At 39.0% G+C, this 21,718-nt stretch overlaps 3 protein-coding genes across 3 annotated transcripts; all 3 read left to right on the forward strand.

Annotated features, from left to right (window-relative positions):
* Nucleotides 1-1,455: 1,455 nt before the first annotated feature.
* Nucleotides 1,456-5,855, forward strand: LOC137739177 (26S proteasome non-ATPase regulatory subunit 4 homolog). The gene is made up of 10 exons (XM_068478715.2): nucleotides 1,456-1,607; nucleotides 1,761-1,874; nucleotides 2,256-2,361; nucleotides 2,549-2,663; nucleotides 2,751-2,960; nucleotides 3,436-3,748; nucleotides 4,008-4,125; nucleotides 4,516-4,619; nucleotides 4,733-4,801; nucleotides 5,438-5,855. The coding sequence occupies exons 1-10, from the start codon at nucleotides 1,596-1,598 to the stop codon at nucleotides 5,486-5,488; spliced, it is 1,212 nt and encodes a 403-aa protein (XP_068334816.2). The 5' UTR covers nucleotides 1,456-1,595; the 3' UTR covers nucleotides 5,489-5,855.
* A 1,052-nt stretch (nucleotides 5,856-6,907) lies between these two features.
* LOC137746190 (protein EARLY-RESPONSIVE TO DEHYDRATION 7, chloroplastic) lies at nucleotides 6,908-10,052 on the forward strand. The gene is made up of 4 exons (XM_068486267.2): nucleotides 6,908-7,991; nucleotides 8,539-8,705; nucleotides 9,233-9,317; nucleotides 9,657-10,052. Exons 1-4 carry the CDS (start codon nucleotides 7,045-7,047, stop codon nucleotides 9,844-9,846), a joined length of 1,389 nt encoding a protein of 462 aa, XP_068342368.2. The 5' UTR covers nucleotides 6,908-7,044; the 3' UTR covers nucleotides 9,847-10,052.
* A 4,581-nt stretch (nucleotides 10,053-14,633) lies between these two features.
* Nucleotides 14,634-20,865, forward strand: LOC137742959 (histidine kinase 1). Its single transcript, XM_068482892.2, has 13 exons — nucleotides 14,634-15,238; nucleotides 15,491-15,733; nucleotides 15,833-16,630; nucleotides 16,851-17,098; nucleotides 17,288-17,447; nucleotides 17,540-17,666; nucleotides 17,758-17,847; nucleotides 17,944-18,138; nucleotides 18,243-18,312; nucleotides 18,387-18,429; nucleotides 18,689-18,829; nucleotides 18,952-20,121; nucleotides 20,390-20,865. Exons 1-13 carry the CDS (start codon nucleotides 15,047-15,049, stop codon nucleotides 20,603-20,605), a joined length of 3,693 nt encoding a protein of 1,230 aa, XP_068338993.2. The 5' UTR covers nucleotides 14,634-15,046; the 3' UTR covers nucleotides 20,606-20,865.
* Nucleotides 20,866-21,718: the final 853 nt, after the last annotated feature.

The following is a 21,718-nucleotide window of genomic DNA, read 5'->3' on the forward strand; positions in this document are numbered from 1 at the left end:
GTGACAATTTCTCCAATTGGGTTAAAATTGAGAAACCATTGATCTTGGTTAAAGTTGAGGGATCATTACTACAATTTTCTTATTTTGTTTTTTCATATTTGCTCATTGATTCAACTTGACGTGAGTGGCAAATGATTCATTTTGAAAAAAGTTCTATTAGAGTTGACGAAAAAGACCATAGTTGTAGGTTTTGATGAGTTAAGAGACAAATGTTCATGAATTTTAGTTGAGTGACTATTGTTCCAATTTAGTTAAAGTTAAAGTACCATTGCTATAATTTTCTGTTTAGGCCATTTAGGGTGCGTTTGTTGCACCGGACTGTCTCGGATTAAATTAGCTTCAGGGATTAAGTTGGACTGGTTTAGACTAGATTAAGCTGGACTAGTTTAGTGAAGCGTTTGGTGCAGTGTCGGACTAAGAAGTTGGATAATTATCTAACTCAAATATTATATTATTTTATCTATATTTATTAATATTTTATTATTAATTTATCATTTTATTTGTTTCTAGAATCATATATTCTTCTGTAAGGACCAAAATCTTTTTATTTATTTATTCCTAAAATTATCTCTCTCTACCCTATTCCTCTTTTCCTCCGCCATTCTCCCTCTCATCTCCTTCTTTTTATTCTGTTTCTCCATTTTTCCAAAATATTCTTCCTCTCTCTGCAACTTCTCCCTATTTTCTTCCGGCAACTCTCTCCTTCCCCTCTCCTTTTTTTCCCTTCGTCCACTTTATCCCTAACCTCTCCCTCTTTTCCTTATGCAGAAGATTTGCATGGAGGATTCATCGGAGCTCTCCACGCAGTGCCTCCTGATTTTCTCGAAAAATCTTAGGATTCTCTGGTGATTTTGCCTTTTTGTTTTGAATTTATGTGGGGATTTTCAGGTGCTTGAGCATTTGGTACGCTTTCGGTCCCGACTTGCGTCTGGGTTGCGCACGAATGCGGAGATCGACGGCGAGCTTCTGGTGATGGTTGTCTGGTGGTGGTTTGGTGGTTGCAACCATGACGATTTTGCTGAGAAAGAGAGTGAATTGAACGAAGAAGAAAGGAAGGGAATCAATGGATTGTTTTTCAGTTTTGTTTGAGGTCTGGGTTTAGGCTTTTGGGTGGCATAGTGAGGGCCCAAGGGAGCGGGCAAAGGTGCGGATCAGAAGGGAGAGGGCGAAGGAGAAGGGAGACGACGAGGGATCAGCGGCAGGGGAGAGAACGGGACTAGCAGTCCGCTTGAAATTGAGGGGTCTCCTTAAGAACGTTTAGCGAAACGTTCAGTCGGGGCGAGTCCCCTTTAGTCCCATTAAACCTAATCCTTGTCCAGACCAAACAAGGGACTACAGTCTAGTCTAGTCCAGTCCCCTTAATCCGGTCAAACAAACGCCCCCTTAATTTCCTCTTTAGGCCATACCAGAGACTCAAACCTTACGTGGCAGCATGTCATTGGGAGAATTTTCTGTACAGCTTTCGCTCGAAAATCCTGGTCTGCACCTGATAAAGAGAAATACAAAATTATAATTAGAACTCACAGGAGAGGAACTTCTCACTTTTATTTTCTTCTCGATCAATCTGTCTCGATCTTTCTCCGCAATCTGCAACCATGGTGCTCGAGGTAAGAGTTCCGAAACCCTAATTTCCCTCCACGACCTCGATTAATTTCTGCACTGCAAGTTCAAATTCCCCAAATTCTTCGTCTTTCTCGCGAATTAGGGTTTTAATTTTGGTTATTTTGTTCGTATATTGTTCGGGTTGCTTTGCTGGACAGGCGACAATGATCTGCATTGATAATTCGGAATGGATGAGGAACGGCGATTACGCTCCGTCCAGGTTTCAAGCTCAGACCGATGCTGTTAATCTGATTTGTGGCGCTAAAACCCAGGTAAAGATTTATGATTACTAATTGTGTATTGCTATTTATTTCCGTAATTGTTTGTTTGGTTGTTGGGTAGTTCGAGATAGGATAGTAAAACTTCGAATGCCTTAGCGGGTTGAGCTCAGCTTATTTGCATTAGTTGATTATAATCTCCCAATAAACATTGCTTCATTGGAATTATGTAACTTTTGGGATTTGAATTGCGTTCTGTTGTTTAACATATTGGTAGATTGTCATTTGACTGTGTTGTGGTGCGTTCATTGCTTCTAGAGAGGGAAAGATAGGAGCTTTTTGTGGTTGGGTATTTGTTGTTGTTCAGATATATGATCGTAATGGTTGCTTCTTGGTTTTCAATCTGAAGTGAAGTCATATGGTTTTTGTCTACAGTCTAATCCGGAGAATACAGTAGGAATTCTCACCATGGCAGGAAAAGGTGTTCGTGTTTTGGTCACTCCAACCAGTGATCTTGGCAAGATTCTGGCATGCATGCATGGTAAGTGCTTTTACTTTAATTTCTCCCACGTATGGTTTGTAGTGTTATTGTAGTTTTGAACGTTTTAATGTAGTGCAAGTCTTCGACTCCTTATTGACTACATCCTCATTCTCATTTTTAGTGAGTCTTGCTTGTTATCTATAATAGAATGCATTCATTGATATTTTGACCCCTTTTGAAAATCTAGGTTTAGAAATAGGTGGTGAGATGAACCTGGCTGCTGGCATTCAGGTGGCTCAATTGGCTCTCAAGCATCGCCAAAATAAGAAACAGCAACAGAGAATTATTGTGTTCGCTGGAAGGTTCATAATCCAAGCCATGCTTTTCTTTTCATTTTGGTATTTGCTAGTTACTTACATATTGATCATTTTGACTTATGTGTGTTTCAGTACTGTCAAACATGACAAAAAGCTTTTAGAGATGATTGGAAGGAAGTTAAAGAAGAACAGTGTGGCCCTTGATATTGTCAATTTTGGTGAAGAAGATGAAGCTAAGACAGAGAAGCTAGAAGCACTACTTGCTGCTGTGAACAATAATGACACCAGCCACATTGTTCATGTACCAGCAGGTCCAAGTGCTCTTTCTGATGTACTTATAAGGTCAGTTTTTTTTTTTTATTGCTTCCTCAAAATCGTTAAGTTTTAATCCTTAAAAGTTGAGTGAATACCCCTGAACTGTACTTGGGTCTCATATTAGCACCCTGAACTTTAAACGTGACACTCTTTTATTTGAAAAAAAAAAACTTTTAATATGACACTTTTTATATGAAAATCCGTAAATGTAACACTTAATCTTCTAGTTAACAAACTTTTTGTTTAGTTGGTCCAAAACTTGACTTTTGTTGATATTTTATAGCAAAGTGGTGAATTCAGTGGTACTTTAGCACTTAGTTATAGGCCACCTTGGTTCAAGAGTTAGGAGTTGAATGAATGAAAAAATCAGTGTCATTTAGGGGTTTGAGTGTCGAATTTTGAACTTCAAAAACTAATATAGGTTAGGAAATACGGTTCATGGAGGATTGGTGAACTTTACCCTTGGACTTTTTTATCTATGTTTTCTTTTCTGTTGTGGCAGTACACCTATCTTCACCGGAGATGGGGAAGGCGGGAGTGGTTTTGCCGCCGCAGCAGCAGCTGCTGCCGCAGGTGGTGTCTCTGGTTTTGATTTCGGCGTGGATCCAAACCTGGATCCTGAGCTTGCCCTTGCTCTTAGAGTTTCAATGGAAGAAGAGAGGGCCAGACAAGAAGCAGCTGCTAAAAAGGCATCCGAGGATGCTGCCAAACAGGAAAAAGGAGGGGAGGGGCAATCCAGCTCACAAGATGCAACGATGACTGATCGTGCCAGTGTTGGAACTTCTGAAGCTGAGAATAAGAGTAGTGATTTCATGGTGGGTGCCCTTTCTTTATTTTCTTGTTTTTTATTTATTTTTAATAAGGTGGTCAGTGAGGGTGTAGCATTACAAGAAAAATATGTTCTATTGCCTAACATACCATGAAGTTTGCTAGAACCCATGAGCTCTGATTGATTCTGTTCTTGGGTTATTTTAAATGTCTTTATTTCTTTGTTATGCCATATCTTTTGTTTTGTCCTTAGCATGAAAGAGAACTCATCATGTTCTATGTTAACTGACCATAAACTGACAACAGGATGATGAGAATGCCCTGCTACAACAGGCCCTTGCAATGTCGATGGATGAACCTGCCTCCAGCGATGATATTCGAGACACAGATATGTCCGAGGCAACTGATCCAGAGTTGGCTCTTGGTGAGTTTTTATATTTTACCATACTCCATTCATGTATGGGTGCATAGGTTGAAGAAAAATGTTAGTTTGTTGTAATTTCTCATTGGTTGGACTAGGAATCTAGAGTAAGGTGCTATTGCAGAAAATGGGAAGCTTTAACCATTTACTAATAAGCATGTGCTGCTCGTTTTGGAGTCATTTTGCTTCTGAAAAATGTGTTGTGTATGCACCATTTGGCTCTGTCCATTTAACAACTGGCAGAAATCCTGAAATTCTGAGCATGTGACAGAACTGCTTTGGTTAATTTAATTAATATAGTACTCTTCTGTCGTATATTCTGTAATTTACCACTATCATTTCCGTTATCAAAATAAGCATTCAGCTTTAATTCCTGATATTTGGTGCTTGCAGCTCTTCAAATGTCTGTTCAGGAAGGGGGAAAAGATTCTGGTAGCGAGAAGGATATGAGTAAATTACTGGCCGATCAGTCTTTTGTGTCTTCCATCCTTGCCTCGGTATTTCAACAACATTCCCCCTTTTTTTTTCTTTCCTTCCCCAGAGGAGAAATGCAGTATAAAAGTATCTCTTCTAGTGAATTGATCACATGACATTTAAATGTTTCTTGCAGCTTCCAGGGGTTGACCCAAATGATCCTTCAGTTAAAGATTTGCTTGCTTCAATGCAAAACCAGTCAGAGGTGAGATTATCAGACTTCCGATTATGTTTTATGAATGGAAGAAAATAGTATTAGTCCAATTAATCTAGGCTCAACTTGTTATTTAACTTTGAAAAGATCGCAACTGGTGAGTGCTAATATTATGCTCCAGCCAAAATGAATATAAATATATGTCATTCACAGTTACTGAGGCACTCTAGGAACATTAAGATGAGCGGTACTTTTCTTAGCGTTTTTATCTGTGTATCCAACTGAGTACTTATGCTTTAGTGGAATTTGTGAACAAGTTAGGCCAGCTACAGGCTTGATCCATATCAAGAGATGTAACATTATCCCGGCTTCTTTTGGACCCCTATAGTAACCACATCTAGCTCTATATCATCCTCAAGTGCTTTAGTGCTTCAATCTTTAGGCCTCTTGAAATAGCCTCAATTAAACTTTTAAGTGCGGACTATACACAACATCTGTCAAAGATGCTCAACTAGATCACCTAGGCGTCGGGTCTAGGCTGAAAAATCATTCTTGAGTTGCACACCTAACTCGAAGTTCTGTATCCTTTCCTAACATAATGTGATTTCTTTTTCCTGGATTTACTTGTGTGATTAAATTATACTCGTTCCTGTCATTTGCTGATTTGATTTTGTTTGTTCGTCTAAGCCTGATCAGAAGAAGAACGAAGACAAACCACCAAAAGAGGAGGAGAAATGATGCATGTCTGGAGTTGTCTTTTCAAAGGCAGGTTTCGTTTGCTGAATTCACCCAGTTCATGTCTGTTGCCAACTTGTGCTGAAAGATGCCTCTAATTGGGCAGCAAATCTCTCCAACGTTCAGTGATCGTCCCCCTACTCGGATTACGATTGAACTTTGGATCGATGTTTGTTCGCCAGGTCAGAAGGCTCCGTTTTTACACCATTACATTGATCTTTATCATATTTGCTTGGGACGGCGTCAGATAAACTGATGGCGTTCCAGCAAAAAATGTGCAACATTGAAATGTATCTTGCGTCGAATTGATATTTGTATTGTTACCAACCTGGTTTGTAATATGGAACTCATTTTTATTAGAGAGTATCAACTAGTGTGTCAATTTTTTACATTTTATTTTAAGGAAACTAATGAAAAAGGCTTAAAAACTTTGAATTTTAATGATAAAGACAAAATAAAGGGTAAAGTGAATAGTATCAGGATTGATTTTTTAGTGTAAAAATATGGTTTTTCGTTAAAGTGAACAGTACCGTGAGCTTTTCGTTAAAACTCCTTTTATTTTAATTATAGCTCATGATTTTATACATTTGAGTATTTAGCTAAGGACGATCTGGAGCCGTTTACAATTCACCCACTCGTTGAAACGACTCCCAGTCCCCAGATTTCGCTGTTAAAATTTGAAGAAAATTGTAGCAATGGTCCTTTAACATTAATCAAATTGGAATAATGATTCCTCAACTAAAATTCATTACCATTGGTCTCAAATTCATCAAAACGTGCAGCTATGGTCATTTTTGTCAAGTTCGTCAGAATTATGTCAATTTGAGTTATGTTAGAAAGTTGGATTAAAGTTGATGGACCATTAATACAATTTTTCTTATTTGATTTTCATATTTGCCCATTGATTCAGCCTCACGTGCATGATATGTTATTCATTTTGACGGAAGTTCTAAGAGAGTTGACGAAAATGACTATAGCTGCATGTTTTGATGAGTTAAGTGACCATTACTCCAATTAGGTTAAAGTTGAGAGACCGTTACTACAATTTACTTTAAAATTTGATATCTCAAAATGTCATAAGTTTTGTCAAGCTCGCACAAATGGAGCCCCATTCGGGCCATTCCCCCCACCCCACCGCTGCTGCCCCGCCCCCTGCCCCTCCCCCTCCCGGAAGAGCGAAAACCTGCTTTCGGGCTTCGAAAATGAGAAAGGCGGAAGCTTTGGAGTTGGGTTTTCGGCTAGTGGTTGTTTTGGTCGTGGGGTGTTTGTGTAGGTAGGTCGGTGGCGGCGGTTATGTTCCTTTTTATCCTTTTTTCCCTCTAAAAATAGAAAAAAGATAAAAACAAAAAATCGTTACTACAGGTATACGCGCGGGAAGGTAACCAACCTTTAATCCTACTTGGCATTATCATAAAACTGCCACGTGTCATACCAACTCAGGTCACCATCTCGAGAAAAGTCCGATCGCCAAGGTCCCATCCATCTTCTTCCTCCATCATTTCGCTTCGCCTGAAACCCTAATCTTCTCCAATCATAGACAAACAGAAGAAATCACAGCCATGGCGAACCCTAACCCCGCTCCCAAACAGCACCTCTACCCGGAGATCATCCACTCGAACCCAGAAGCACCTTCAATCCCTACCTCCTCAGCCCCAAATCTCTACCCTTCCCTCGACATGAAAGACCTCTACGAAAATCTATTCCCCAGAAACCCTAACCCTACCTACCAATACCAACCCTCTGCTCCGTCTGAGGCATCGGCTCCACCGTCGGCACCGCCTGTGGCCACCGAAGAGGTTCTCATCAAAATCCCCGGCGCCATTGTTAATTTAATCGACACGCACTACAGTGTTGAGCTCGCCTCCGGCGACTTCACGATCATACGCCTCGTCCAGGGCGACGACATCGTCGCCATCCTTGCCCGAGTTGGCGATGAGATCCAGTGGCCTCTGGCTAAGGACGAAGGCGCCGTCAAGCTCGACGACTCGCATTACTTCTTCTCTCTCTACGCCCCGCCGGATTCCGACTCCGGGCCCGGATCGGACCCGAAAGCGAAGACGAACGATCTGGACAATTTTTTGAACTACGGATTGACGATTGCGTCGAAAGGGCAGGAGGGATTGGTGAAGGAATTGGATGGGATTTTGAAGAGTTACTGCAGTTTTTCGGTTCAGAAGGTTTCGGATAAGGCGAAGAAGAAAGGGGAGGCGTTGGACGATACCCTGGCGTTGGAGACCTCGCCGGAGGAGTTGAGCTCGGAGAAGAAAAGGGAGTTGGAGGAGCGGAGCGCCGCGTATTGGACCACATTGGCGCCGAATGTGGAGGATTACAATGGGAGGGCTGCCAAGTTGATCGCGGCTGGGTCGGGCCAGCTGATCAAGGGCATATTGTGGTGTGGGGATGTGACGGTGGAGAGGTTGAAATTGGGGAATGAGGTTATGAAGAAGCGGATGGACCCGCGGTCGAATAAGGAAGTCAGTCCCCAAACCATGAGGAGGATTAAAAGGTATAAAATTTCCGTTGTTTTTGCTTGTGATTTGGATATATACTTTTGTCTCTGATGTTGTTTGTGTCTTTGATGGATGCATTACTCCTGGTTGTCTGTTTCTGAGGAATAAATGCTAAATGTCTTGTTGTGGTTGTTTCTCTGAGGAATCCGAATGCTAAGGGCAAGTGAAATATTCCATGGAAACATAAAGTTTTATATCATATATTGCAATGCACATTTTTATTGAACGTCTTGAAATGTTAATTCAGATTAATTGCGGAAAAATTATGAATCTGATTTCGTACTTAGATACATGCCCGAGACTAATTTTCGTATTTGGAGTTTGGTCCTTTATCTTCTCATGTTCTTGTAGGATCCAGGGAAGATATTAGTTGCAAGTATCTGGACATTGCCTTATTGTTCTACAGCTCTGTCTATGAACATTGATTATACCGACAACAAGGGTCTCATCTTCTAGTCGAGTGTTTGGGTCCTTGCACTTTTCTTTCTGGAGTCTGTAGAATCATTTTCATAAAAACTTAACCTTTACTTGTTTCTGCTGTAGGGTTAAGAAGGTGAGCAAAACGACACAGAAAGTTGCAGCTGGTGTCCTTTCTGGGGTTTTGAAAGTTTCCGGATACTTAACAAGTTCGGTGGTAAATTCCAAACTGGGAAAGAAGTTCTTCCGTCATCTGCCTGGGGAAATTTTGCTAGCATCGCTGGATGGATTTTGTACGTTGATTATCTCCATACCTAGATTTTGATTCTCTCTTTAATAACAGAGAATACTTATTTTTAATTAGAACTTTTGGTCTGCGGTTCCTACTTCCTATCTTGGTTTTAATAATACTTCCACTCTGAATGATACACAAATTGTCTGTATATATGTGTCATTTGGTTGCAGCTTAGAGTGGAACTCTGGGTCTCTTGGGGGTTTCATAAATTATGAGAGTGGTGATGATAATCTATTTCTTAGTTCAGTTCCAGACCAAAAATGTTCTTTTTGATCCTTTATCGAAGGGTTGATTTTCTTGCAGCTAAAGATTTTTTTTTTTTTTCCTGTCCATCATGGCGAGTTGCCATGTATTTATCCAAAACCTATAGATATATAACCATATTTGACTATGAGGTATTAAGATTTAACATGCCATCATAGATGATCTATTAAGTATCTTTACATTTTCTGTTTCTGTAATCATTACATGACCGTTTTCAGTCATATGGTAGAATTTTAATTGTTTATATTTTCATGTAATTAGGCAAAGTGTGTGATGCTGTTGAAGTAGCCGGGAAAAATGTCATGTCAACGTCATCTACTGTAACAACTGACCTCGTCTCCCACAGGTAAGGTTCACCAGATGCATGATGCTTGAGTAATGTAGCATAAATGAAACAAATAAAGACTGAAAAGATAAACATGATTCATGTGGACAGTAGACCTAATATTTTGGCTCACTATATATTATGGATGCACTGCAAGAGGCTATTGACATTTGTGTTGGCTTCGGATCAACAAGTTAACCCTTAGTTCCATACCCAATTTATGTTTGTTGCCGGTATTGATGAAGGGGTATTCTGTCCCCATCATTAAGTAGCAATAGTTGATGAACTACTTTGCGATTTTCAATGGTATTTATGCTTCTGTGATAGTCACGTAAACACTGGAGTATGTCTGTACTGCAGGTATGGTGAACAAGCAGGTAAGGCTGCAAACGACGGGCTTGATGCAGCAGGACATGCTGTCGGAACTGCGTGGACTGTTTTTAAGATACGAAAAGCACTCAACCCAAAAAGCGCTTTCAAATCCACCACCCTAGCCAAATCTGCTGCTAAGGCAGCAGCTGAGGAGGAAAGAACTAAGAAATCCAAATAACTTGTTCCGGGAAATTCTTCGTTTCAAAGATTTAGCCCCTCTAAAATTTATCATCCCCTATTTTTTTCCCCAGAAGGTTTCAACCCGCATGAAATGTCAAGGCCTTCTTGTTGTTGTTGTTGATATTGTTGTACTAAAGTCGAAACCATGGATACATATCAATGTGACTACTTTTTATATTTATTGAAGATGTTCACATTTGGAAATCTACTCCCTATTTTCACCATTTTTGTCACTTGATGATTTGTAACTCAATTGGAACATCACAACACTATCACTGCCCTATGTGTTCCTTGTGTTAAAAGCGTATGCGGCCATAGAGTGACTACTTTTTATATTTATTGAAGATGTTCACATTTGGAAATTTCCTCCCTATTTTCACCATTTTTGTCACTTGATGATTTGATACTCAATATGGAACATCACAACACTATCACTGCCCTATGTGTTCCTTGTGTTAAAATCGTACGCGGCCATAGAGTATATCCCCAGCCTTAGGGAAAAAGGTCTTCCATGAGGTGCCCTATACGGCAGCACAGAGGAATGGGCTCCTTGCGTTTGGACCCATTCCGTCCTACTCCATTTGAGTGTGCAGTACAGGGCAGCTTGGCCGAAAACTGAGCTTGTCACCTCAAATGGGAAACAAACTATTCTTGGTCATGGACTTAAAAGTTAGTACTCACCCTCTTTCAAAATTGAACCATGGTGATGGTGCATTTGCCACCAGTGCACCCACCTAGCAGCGGATCCCATCCCATCGTTGGTGTGTCCAATTGTATAACCTATCATATTACATGTATCAATAATATAAATCCAACACCAAGTGTGAGTGATTGAGTTGGGTGGACCCAAACACCTCTTGGAGTTTGCCATGCGTACCCCACTTTTTTCTTAGTTTTGCGATGCCGTCACCTTCACCGTCCAACCTTTATGCCTAATGACCGTCCAACCTTTATGCCTAACAACAACAAAGCCCAACATTTTACACATTCATTTGAACATCCAATAGGGTGCGGCTCTGTCGCGTACAACTACACACTCAGACTGTGGGATGCATTCACCCCTCGCTGAGTGTGTTGTCGTGTGCGGCACGGCAGCCACACTTGGAGAATTTGCGGGAGATGTGAGCGCTACAGTTTTGGAGTGTATGTTGCTTTAATTCTAGGCCGCCAGCTCTTGATGGCCTCACATTTGGACCCTTTCAAGCCATGAGCAACGAATCAAATCCCTCTTTCGTGTAAATCCTCCTCCCACACACACGTGATATTCTTGTTGCCCAAACCCAATTTCTGCATCAAGGCGTCTCCACTTGATTTTCCTGTCTCATTCTATATTACAAAGTATCCTCACCCTATTTTTAGTGGTTGTTGTTATCTCTCTGAATTAAGTAGTTAGCATCGATAATCCTTGGAACAATTTGCCCTTTCCCACAAATTGGAACTCCAATCATTGACATTGACAATCTTACCTAATATTTTTCATCTTTATTGCTTTAAGTGCTTCGAAAGAAAAAAGAAAAAACAAAGGTAGCAAGGATGTGTCTTGATTCATGATACGCGAATTTGCCTTTACTAAACGGAAAATACCTGGTTTTTCGTTTTTTACCCGAAAATACTCATTCTTCTTTACAGACAAATTTTATAATTTAACATGTGCGTAACCTAATTTTTCTGTGCTTTTAATTAATGATATTTATAGGTATCGGTCTATGATTTGCATGACTGATTTGTTGAGAAGAACGTTGAGAAACGTATACGTCATGTCCTATTAATACTCAATGATGGTATAATGTTCATACATAATGCTAGTACATTTTAGTGCAAACATATATGTTGTCCCCCACATATGTGGCTTCAGATAATTTGGGTGTGAAACATTTTGTGATGTCAATGACTCGGATTAAATCTCCCTGAGATTTCAAAGCAAAATGATGTCGTTTAACTATGAAAACCATGTAATTAAGCACACAAAGACACATCACTTAAGATATTCAAAACCAGCTTAATTATATCCTTGAATCTTTTCACCTTTTTACCTGCATGTTTTTCCCAACTAGGACCCATTGAATCCATGTATGTCAAATGGCCTTCGTGCTGGAAGCCATACAATATTGAAATTATAACTCCAAACTGATCAAATCTCTATAGATTAGAGAAAGAGGATGTGCCACTATCTACTTCTTTAGTGAGAACAAACTTACAAAGGCATTAGATAACATAATAATATCGTCTCCTAACATTTTATTAGGTCATCTAAGAATAAAAGAATATAAACACTACTTGATTTCTTACGTTTTAACATACAAATTAAGAACCGACGCATAATGAAAATGATTTATAGAAGTCTTCGAACTCAAATTAAAAACGGACACGTATATGAAAGTGACTCGTAAAAACAACTAAATGAAAAGTTTCTACATTCATGTTAACTTCTTATTTGTATTTTAAGGACAAAAAAAATCATCATATATAAGTATTTTTAAAGTGTGAAATTGTTATTGACGGGCAAAGCGTGTAACTTAATTTTGAAGGTATTATGAGTATAATGTGAAGTAGTGACTAGTGAGGTGGATCACAAATCCTATGTTCTAGAGGATGAACCATCAAAGTCAAATTACATGTGCACACTCATATTATGTATAATTGTATTAGTTTATAATTTGTATTAGTTCCGTACTTCCTATTAATTTTTTAAAGCCGCCCTCAACACCTTAGTCTTTTCGTAAAAGAAATGTTATAGGTCTACCCCTACTCCCCCCAAAAAGCTTATTATTACTGAGATATTGTTGTTTTTATCCCCCGACAAGCTGGGTTGCAACTTACAACAACTTTAAGTCACTTAATAATTTAAATGGTGATTAGCGCCTAATTACCATCTGATTATCATTTGATGTGGGGTTTTCCTTAGCATCAAAAGATAATTGGAGGTCAGATTAGGTGAATCGATACTTCGGATGCAGGGTTAAATATTTAAATTTATATTGGCTTTTTAGTTAAAATGGTCATTAAGATTGTCATAACTCCTCACTATGGTCTTTTAGATTTAAAATCGATTAAAGTGATCCCTAAGTTTGTCCACCGTCAATTATTTTGGTTCTTCTGTGAAAAATCTCTGTTAAATAATATCAAAATGATAAAAATACCCTCAATTTGATAAAATTTAAAGGTATATTTTTTTCATTTTGGTACTTATTTAACAAAGATTTTTCACGGAATAACCAAAATAATTGATGGTGAACAATCTCAAGGATCACTTCGATCGATTTCATATTTTAAGGATTAAAATAAGTAGTTATAACAATCTCAAATATCATTTATATTAAATTTACTTTTTTAACGGACTTAAAACTAACTGAAAGATAGAGAAATTTAGAACTGAGACTTCCAAAATAGGGTTAAATGATGGTGTTTATAGGACACTATTTCTCCTTAAGTAACTTTAATTAAGGACTTTGACCCCCGCAGACTACAAAGTTTATTCCAAATCATTTGTACCGACTAAATAAGAAACATGATGACAGTTTGACAAACTGAAAGAACGTTGGGAGACTCTCAATCAGAATTCTGGAAGAAATTTCTGGGACCACTTTTACATGTTCAGTGAAAGGGAACTGGATCCTCTCATGAGCTAAGGATGGGGATCCTCATGAGCAGCTCATCCGGATCGTTCAAACTTAATCTAACGGCTGCAATTATTATAACTTTTAGAGGAACATCCTGTTTGGAACCGTTGAATCAAAATTCAACGGTCCGAGTGATCTGCTCAAGAGGATCCCCATCTTGATCTCAGGAGAGGATCCAGTTCCCAGTGAAAGTGTCCTCAGTTTCTAACATTCAGCCAATGGAATAAACCCTAGGTGAGTGTAGCCTAAACTTCACTCACTTATATTATCTTTAAATTTGGTGAATTTCATTGGTGGAGACATCCATAGTATAAAAATCGAATCCTTGACTATGATTTCGTGTATCGTCATTTTTTTTTACTTTGTTGGAAGAGGTTCTGAGTTCAAATCTTACGAATCTCAGACGTTGTATTAAAGAAAATAGAACAGGTTATGAACAAACTTGCATCCAAAATCCTATGTTCGATTCTCTTTCTCCAATATTGACAGTATTAAAACAAAAACAAATCTTTCATTTTGTGTTAAACTCGCTTAGATTGTCTTTCCATTTGGTGAATTTCATTGGTAGACAATTATCGTATTAATAAAGGCTTTTTAGCCAAAATGGTCCCTAAGATTTGCCTAAATCCTCATTTTGGTACCTGAGATTTCAAATCAATAGAAATGGTCTCTGATATTGTCCACCATCAATCATTTTGGTCTTTTTGGAGAAAAATTATGTTAACTAAGGATGAAAATGACAAATTTACCCTCAATATAATAAACAATAGGCCAAAATGATTTGACATAAATTGAGGGTATTTTTATCATTTTATCCTTATTTTATGGAGAATTTTCGTGGAATTACCAAAATGATTGCTTGTGGACAAACTTAGGGACTAATTCTATCGATTTTAAATCTCAAGGACCAAAGTAAGGAGTTATGCAAATCTCAGAGGCCATTTTGGCTAAAAAGCCATTAATAAATTATGATCTACTTTAGTTATGAGTTCAAATCTTACAAATCTCAAATGTTGAATTAAAGAAAATATAAAGAAAAAAAGACGAATTAAAATCAATCCTGGAGTCGAAGTTTTGTGCTCGATTCTCCATTCGCTATCGCTTGTAACAAAACAAAAAGAGTACCATATTCAGTTGATAAGGTTCCTTTAGTAGCATGAGCCTTGTGGACCCTGGCTAACCCTCATAATGTAATTCTCAAATAGCTGTGTAATGGAAGCACCATAAAATGTTCACTTCAATGTCTGCTTCTGCCTTAAACAACTGGATGGGTTGCCCTGGATCCAAAAAGCACCACCAGAGCCAGCAGTCAGAATTTGGGTAAAAGCACTATTGAAAAAAGCAGATTTTAGAGAGATGTGGCATTGATGCTCTGGATGATGAAGGAATAAAAACCACTCACAAGAACTTCCCACTCACTACGCAATTGCGTTAAGCAGAATGTGCTGTGACTCAAGAAACCAGTACATTTTATAATCCCACCCACTCCAACAGCTCGCTCTCTCTCTCTCTCTCTCTCTCTCTAAGTCTGCATGATTTTGTTAAGTTTCTTGTGAGAGTGCTCATGAATGTTCAGCAATGGCAACTCCTGTAGGAAAAGTGTTCAATAAAATTTCAGGTTTTGCCACACCTTGGAGAAAGAACAGTACTACAACTCCTCAGGGCAGAAGAATCTTTCATAGGGATGTTGAAAGAGACCAGTTCCAATATGGAAATGCTCACTGCCTCTCCTCCTACTACAGTGTCTTTGTCGCCCGCCTCGCCATCATGGTTAGTACAAATCAGTCACATGATTTTGAAAACATGATCAATATGTAAAGCTTGATGTTAGTTAGAAGGACAGCGCCATTCACTTCTTCATTTCGTTGAGAAACTTTGTTTATTACCTGCAAATTACAGTTTGACATAGGTACATAAATTATTTTGTTTGCACTTTTAATGCGTAAAACTGTGATTTGCAAGGCGGAGGAGCAACTTAGCATACGGATTACAGCCTTACAATACTGATGAGTTTTAATGCAGGTTATGCTAGCCATTTTGATAGGGCTACTTACCATACTGACATGGCATTTCACAAGGATCTACACTGCAAAATCTCTAAGCAACTTAGCGTACGGGCTTCGCTACGAACTTCTGCAACGTCCAATTTTAAGGATGTGGAACATCTTGAATTCCACAGCTGAGATAACAGCAGCACAGGTTAAGCTCTCGGAGTATGTGATCAAACGGAACAGCAACCCTACTAGTCAAGCAGAACAAGTTGAGGTTGATTAATTGTTACGCCATTTTTCGTGTTCTTGTAAATTTGATTCGAGACTGTTCAGCAATGTTCTTGATTTGATACATTTTTCCTACTCTTAGCAGCTATATGAATCGATGAGGGCTGTGACGTGGGCAATGTTTGTGAGTCGGAAGGCTCTGAATGCAATCACTATAAATTACAGAAATGGTTTTGTCCAGGCATTCCACAGAGACCACAGAAGCAACAACACATACTACATCTACTCTGATATCGCAAACTATTCGATCAGCGCAAGTGGTGTGTACGATGCTAATATGCTGTCAACACATCAGGAGTGGAGTGATCAGTCCATACACGGCAACATTTCTGCAAAATGGTACCGCGAGCCACTTGATCCAGTTACAGGGGAGAAGACAGGGAAAGCAACCCAAATTCAGCCGGATGACCTCATCAACATTGCAGGGCTGTCACAAGTGCCGGATGGTGTGGCAACGTGGCACGTGGCAGTGAGCAAGTACTCGGATTCACCACTGCTTTCAGCTGCGCTGGCAGTTTCTGACCCTTCAAATAAAAGCATAGTGGCAGTTGTGGGTGTTACTACGGCTCTGTACAGTGTAGGGCAGCTGATGAAAGAGCTTGTAGAGTTTCATAGTGGACATATTTATTTAACTTCTCAGGAAGGTTACTTGCTTGCTACGTCAACAAATGCTCCTCTTTTGAGGAACTCGACGAGAGGCCCTAAGCTCATGATGGCTGTTGATTCTGAGGATCACATCATACACGCAGGAGCGGAGTGGTTACAGCAAGCCTATGGTGACAATTTTCCTCCTAGTCATGAGATTCATGTTGAGAATGCCAGGCTTGGAAACCAGCAGTATTACATCGACTCGTTTTTTCTGAAGTTAAAGAAACTTCCTCTGGTAAGCTTTTTCCAAACACCAACTGTTTTCATCTTGTATTTAACCACCTGGATGGACAATTTGTTAGGGGTTTTATCACAAAAGGCGTCAGTGATATTAGTAGCGTAACTACTCACTTATAGACTGTATTTTAATTTGTCAAGTTTCCAACGTGGGATTATGAAGAATACAGTTCTCTAGAACATTTAAGAAATAAACTATATCGTTACGCTTTGTGCAGGTAGGAGTTATCATCATTCCGAGAAAATATATAATGGGAAAGGTAGACGAAAGAGCGTTGAAAACGTTGGTTATACTGATATCTGCATCCTTATGCATTCTGGTGATTGGATGTGTTTGTATTTTCATACTCACAAATGGAGTTTCAAAGGAAATGAAACTGAGGGCAGAGCTGATAAGTCACCTTGATGCAAGAAGAAGGGCCGAGGCATCTAGCAACTACAAAAGCCAATTTCTAGCCAATATGAGGTAGAATCGAGATTTCATTACACACCAATCACATTAATTCCATGTTTAGTTACAAGCCCACGCTATCTTGGCCTAGGCAGTAACCCTGCCCCCATGCGCCCGAGTTTGATCCCCCTCTCTATAGTTAGAGTAGTTTAAAATATTGCCTTGTGGGCTAATTCAACTGTATGTCACTTTGTTGTATTGCAGTCATGAACTGAGGACGCCAATGGCGGCAGTGATTGGGCTGCTGGACATTCTGATCAGTGATGATTCCCTTACAAATGAACAATACTCCACAGTTACTCAGATCAGAAAATGCTCGACCGCTCTACTTCGGCTTCTCAACAACATATTGGATCTCAGCAAGGTGAGACATAAAGACATCGCACCGTTTAACCATAAAAGAAACTAATGACTGGCTAATATGAAAGAAAAAATTGATGCTGGAATATGTTGCAGGTTGAATCTGGAAAACTGGTGTTGGAAGAAGCCGAGTTTGATCTGGGAAGAGAACTCGAGGGGCTGTTCGACATGTTCTCCGTGCAGTGCAATAAGCACAATGTGGAGACTGTTTTAGATCTCTCTGGTATTACTTAAACAGAAATGCTTAGTATTTGATTACCAGTCATTCTATTTTTTTCGTGAAAATTTTATTTGATCGATCTTTTATTTTTCAGATGATATGCCGAAATTAGTTCGAGGGGACTCTGCAAGAGTTGTTCAAATATTTGCTAATCTAATCAGCAACTCTATCAAGTTCACTACATGTAAGTAAAACTTCCATACTATACCGATTTTGCTTAGCTCTGTTTTATACAACTTTTGTTGTATTTTGTATGAAGAATTGCGACAAATGTTTGCAGCGGGTCACGTTATACTTAGAGGATCACGTGAGAACTTGAACACTTCCGGTGCCACCAGAAGAGTCCTTCTTGATCCGAAAAATTTGCCACCGTCTCATAAGGCAAAGCTGAAGCAAGGCAACCATGTTAAAAATACTCCCAAGAAAGACAATAACAAAATGGTTCTTTGGTTCGAAGTTGATGACACTGGTTGCGGTATGCAACGGAGAACCTTATTTCAAGCACACGCAAAAACTCACTCGGAAAACGTTTTTTCCCATAAAAACTTGCGTCATTTATCTGTTTACTATATTTTCCAGGAATTGATCCGAGTAAATGGGAATCTGTTTTTGAAAGCTTTGAGCAAGCTGATCCCTCAACAACTCGAACGTAAGTAAATCAAGCAACTTCCACTGTCCTGTGGTTTTTCCCGGCATGCTTATCTCTGTTATCTTGTTTTTCAGACATGGTGGAACTGGACTTGGACTGTGCATTGTTCGAACATTGGTGAGTTAACAATTTCTAAGTGTCATGAATGTCAAAGTAAATTACATTTCATAATCACATTCCACGAACACCAAAACACAAAGATTATCCGAGTTTTGTGTAAGTTATGACCTTTGAACAATCACATTATCAGCTGCAAGCTTGAAAATTTTCCAGTTGTAATCAGTTTTCACTCGGACATGCAACAATGTTATGCTATTCTGCATCTTCTCCATGTTTCCTTTTTACTCTTCAAATAATTGTATACCGGTGATGGCAGGTTAACAAGATGGGTGGAGAAATCAAGGTTGTGAAGAAGGACGGGCAGGGTACTTTAATGCAATTTTACTTGGTTCTCAATACGCCTGCAGATGGCACAGAGCAACATTGTCAAGTAGATTTTGCAAAGCAAAATGTAGTGGTAAGTTAACTTTCTTTTTCGATTTTCAGGTTATCCGAAACCAGAAACTGAAACGTTTATATGGATTTCTTGTATTCGGTTTCTTGTACTTATGTACTAATAATGATTGAATGTGAATGCAGGTGCTGCTTGCACTACACGGCAGCATGGGGAGACTGATTATGTCCCAGTGGTTACGGAAAAATGGAGTGTTCACTTTGGCAACATCTGAGTGGAATGAACTGACACAAATTCTTCGAGAACTCTTCCATAGCAGGAATTCATCTCTTAAAAACAGCTTTGAAACACAGTATTCGCTGAGTGAATCTCTGAGAGGTGAAATACGAAACACATATGACATGAGGAACCCAGCTTTTCTCATGGTTGTCGATATAGGGCTGCTTGACTTGAGCACAGATATATGGAAGGAACAGCTTAACTTCCTTGACAAGTACTCGGGCAAAGCAAAGTTTGCATGGATACTGAATCATGATACATCCAATGCCGTGAAGATGGAGCTCCGAAGAAAAGGGTATATTTTGATGGTTAATAAACCGCTGTACAAGGCGAAAATGGTTCATATTTTGGAAGCTGTGATGAAAGAGAGAAATCTGGAATCGCAGAGTAGAAATGCAAATGGTTTGAGAACTACCACGAAAGAAGGTGACTTGCATGAATGCCTTGAGATTGATTCTACTCACTTAGATGTTGTCTTCAGCTCTGATGATTCTGATATATCCGAAAAGAACAACTCTAATTCTGAAAACACCTTTCATGTCGAAGAAAAACAAAGAGACGGGATCATGAAACCTAGTTCATCGCAGTACCAGGAGGTTAACAGCTGCTTAGTTGAACTCACGCGCGTGTGCTCGAAAAACAATAATTCGAGGAAAGAAGACATGGAAGACAGAGAACATAAAGTAATGAGCAGTACTAGTCAAGCATCCCATGCAACAGAACCTCAATGTGAAAACTCAAAATTTAAAGAACAAAGTTCGATCACCAGCAGTTCTAAAGAGAATGGTAGTTCGTATACAAGTAGGGCGACGAATCAACAAAAATCTCTTGAAGGCGTGCGCATTCTTCTTGCAGAAGATACACCGGTACTGCAGAGAGTTGCAACTATAATGCTCGAAAAAATGGGGGCTACTGTGATTGCTGTGGCTGATGGACTGCAGGCAGTAGATGCTCTGAACTGTATGATCACTGCAGAAGATCGTAGAAGCGAATTTCACTCAAGAGACGGAGATACAAATTCGGATAATCAAAGTTGGGGTTTCCGTCCATTCGACTTGATTCTAATGGATTGTCAGGTAAGAATCAGAACTCGAAAAACAATTCATATCTATTTTTCTTAAGCTCTTAAAATCTCGTTTTTTCGGCATTACATTATTCATGATGGAAGAATTACATATAGAAAAAGAAAACGGAGTTAACATTTCAAAGGACTAAACCCTACTACTTCCTAAACCCTATACAAATCCAGCGCGCTGTAAATATAACAATTTGTTTCTTAAACATACATCACGTCGTGTCATGATTCATGAAGTTGATGAACTTGTGTGTGTTTATGTGAACCAGATGCCAAAGATGGACGGTTATGAAGCAACGAAAGCAATCAGGAAATCGGAGGAGGGAACGGATTCACACATTCCGATCGTTGCCCTAACGGCTCATGCAATGTCATCAGATGAAGCAAAGTGCTTGGAGGTGGGGATGGATGCTTATTTAACAAAGCCAATTGACTACAAGTTGATGGTGTCTACCATTCTTTCACTCACTAGAACAACAGCCTAATTAACTTTTCAACATATCAGGCGAAAATGTAAGCAAATTTTGGCAAAGTTTGCTTAGGCAGACAGATAACCTGTAAATTAGAGATGTATAATCCACTTGTCCTACTAAGTATGCAGACTAAAATGTCACATATGCCCCAATAGCTTCTTGTGTTTTGCTTGTTTGGCTCTGAGAATATGAGAAGAGCAAGGTCTTCTTTTGCTAAATCCTACCCAACAGAAAGAAAAGAGCATTTTGCAGGCTAATTAGGCCAAAGTTAATTACATTTTGCAGAGTAAGTAGGCCAAAGTTCACCCAAATCTGGCGAAGCTACCTGAGAGGGTATAGGATCAATTCAAAAACCGAACCATAAACCGAATGTGTAAAATCGAACCGAACTAAAATTGGTTGGTTCGGTTTTGGTTTTCGTAGTTCGGAAAACAACTTGAACTGAACTGAATTAAAAATATACTAATTTTATTTGTTTATTTATTTATGTTGGGTATTTAATTGTTAAGGTTTTGCGCCAAGGTAAAGCTTTCTAAGAAAAAAAAAATCTGTGTTTTTGCACAACGTTTTTTAAGGCACAAGTTCAGAACCTAGGTTTGGGTCGATATTGTCCACAGTTGCATAGACTCAATTAATATTTTGTACTTCATGAAACAATTCCATTACCACATTTGTTCACTTCTGCATAGAAGAAAAGATCTGTGTTCTCTTGACGATGCTGCTTGGTCAATGCAAATACCACATTTGTTCACTTCTTTTGCATAGAAGAGACGTCTATTTAAATAGTGCACGCCGCAGTCTGTTTATTATCTATTTAAAAAATATCAAACCGAACCAAACTATCATTTTGAGTTAATTTTCGGTTTTGACAAAAAACCGAACCAGTTGCAACCGAACAAACCTCTTAGACCATAACTTTCCTAAATTTCTCACAGTGCACAACCATGAATTTGTGAAATTGTATCACTGTACACATTTTGTCTCTTTGGATAAAATACTCTATTGAGTTGATGAGTTTACAAGGTAGTTCCTATAAGGATCTCACATTCACTATATTATCAGCTTGATGAATGATCAAGCAATCAATCAGATTCAAAACATAAATTAGTATAATTTGAATACCTT

This window comes from Pyrus communis, chromosome 15 (assembly GCF_041283825.1).
Source record: "Pyrus communis isolate YQ-2024b chromosome 15, ASM4128382v1, whole genome shotgun sequence".
Classification (NCBI taxonomy): domain Eukaryota; kingdom Viridiplantae; phylum Streptophyta; class Magnoliopsida; order Rosales; family Rosaceae; genus Pyrus; species Pyrus communis.

What these genes read in the sequence shown, in the direction of transcription:
- LOC137739177 (XM_068478715.2), top strand. An exon ending in TGTCTTCCATCCTTGCCTCG is followed by an intron (nt 4,620 to 4,732) that starts GTATTTCAACAA and finishes TGTTTCTTGCAG; the next exon opens with CTTCCAGGGGTTGACCCAAA. An exon ending in CAATGCAAAACCAGTCAGAG is followed by an intron (nt 4,802 to 5,437) that starts GTGAGATTATCA and finishes TGTTCGTCTAAG; the next exon opens with CCTGATCAGAAGAAGAACGA.
- LOC137746190 (XM_068486267.2), top strand. Translation starts at nt 7,045, where the DNA reads ATGGCGAACCCTAACCCCGCTCCCAAACAGCACCTCTACCCGGAGATC. An exon ending in AGCATCGCTGGATGGATTTT is followed by an intron (nt 8,706 to 9,232) that starts GTACGTTGATTA and finishes TCATGTAATTAG; the next exon opens with GCAAAGTGTGTGATGCTGTT. An exon ending in ACTGACCTCGTCTCCCACAG is followed by an intron (nt 9,318 to 9,656) that starts GTAAGGTTCACC and finishes TCTGTACTGCAG; the next exon opens with GTATGGTGAACAAGCAGGTA.
- LOC137742959 (XM_068482892.2), top strand. Translation starts at nt 15,047, where the DNA reads ATGGCAACTCCTGTAGGAAAAGTGTTCAATAAAATTTCAGGTTTTGCC. An exon ending in GTCAAGCAGAACAAGTTGAG is followed by an intron (nt 15,734 to 15,832) that starts GTTGATTAATTG and finishes TACTCTTAGCAG; the next exon opens with CTATATGAATCGATGAGGGC. An exon ending in AGTTGATGACACTGGTTGCG is followed by an intron (nt 18,139 to 18,242) that starts GTATGCAACGGA and finishes TATATTTTCCAG; the next exon opens with GAATTGATCCGAGTAAATGG.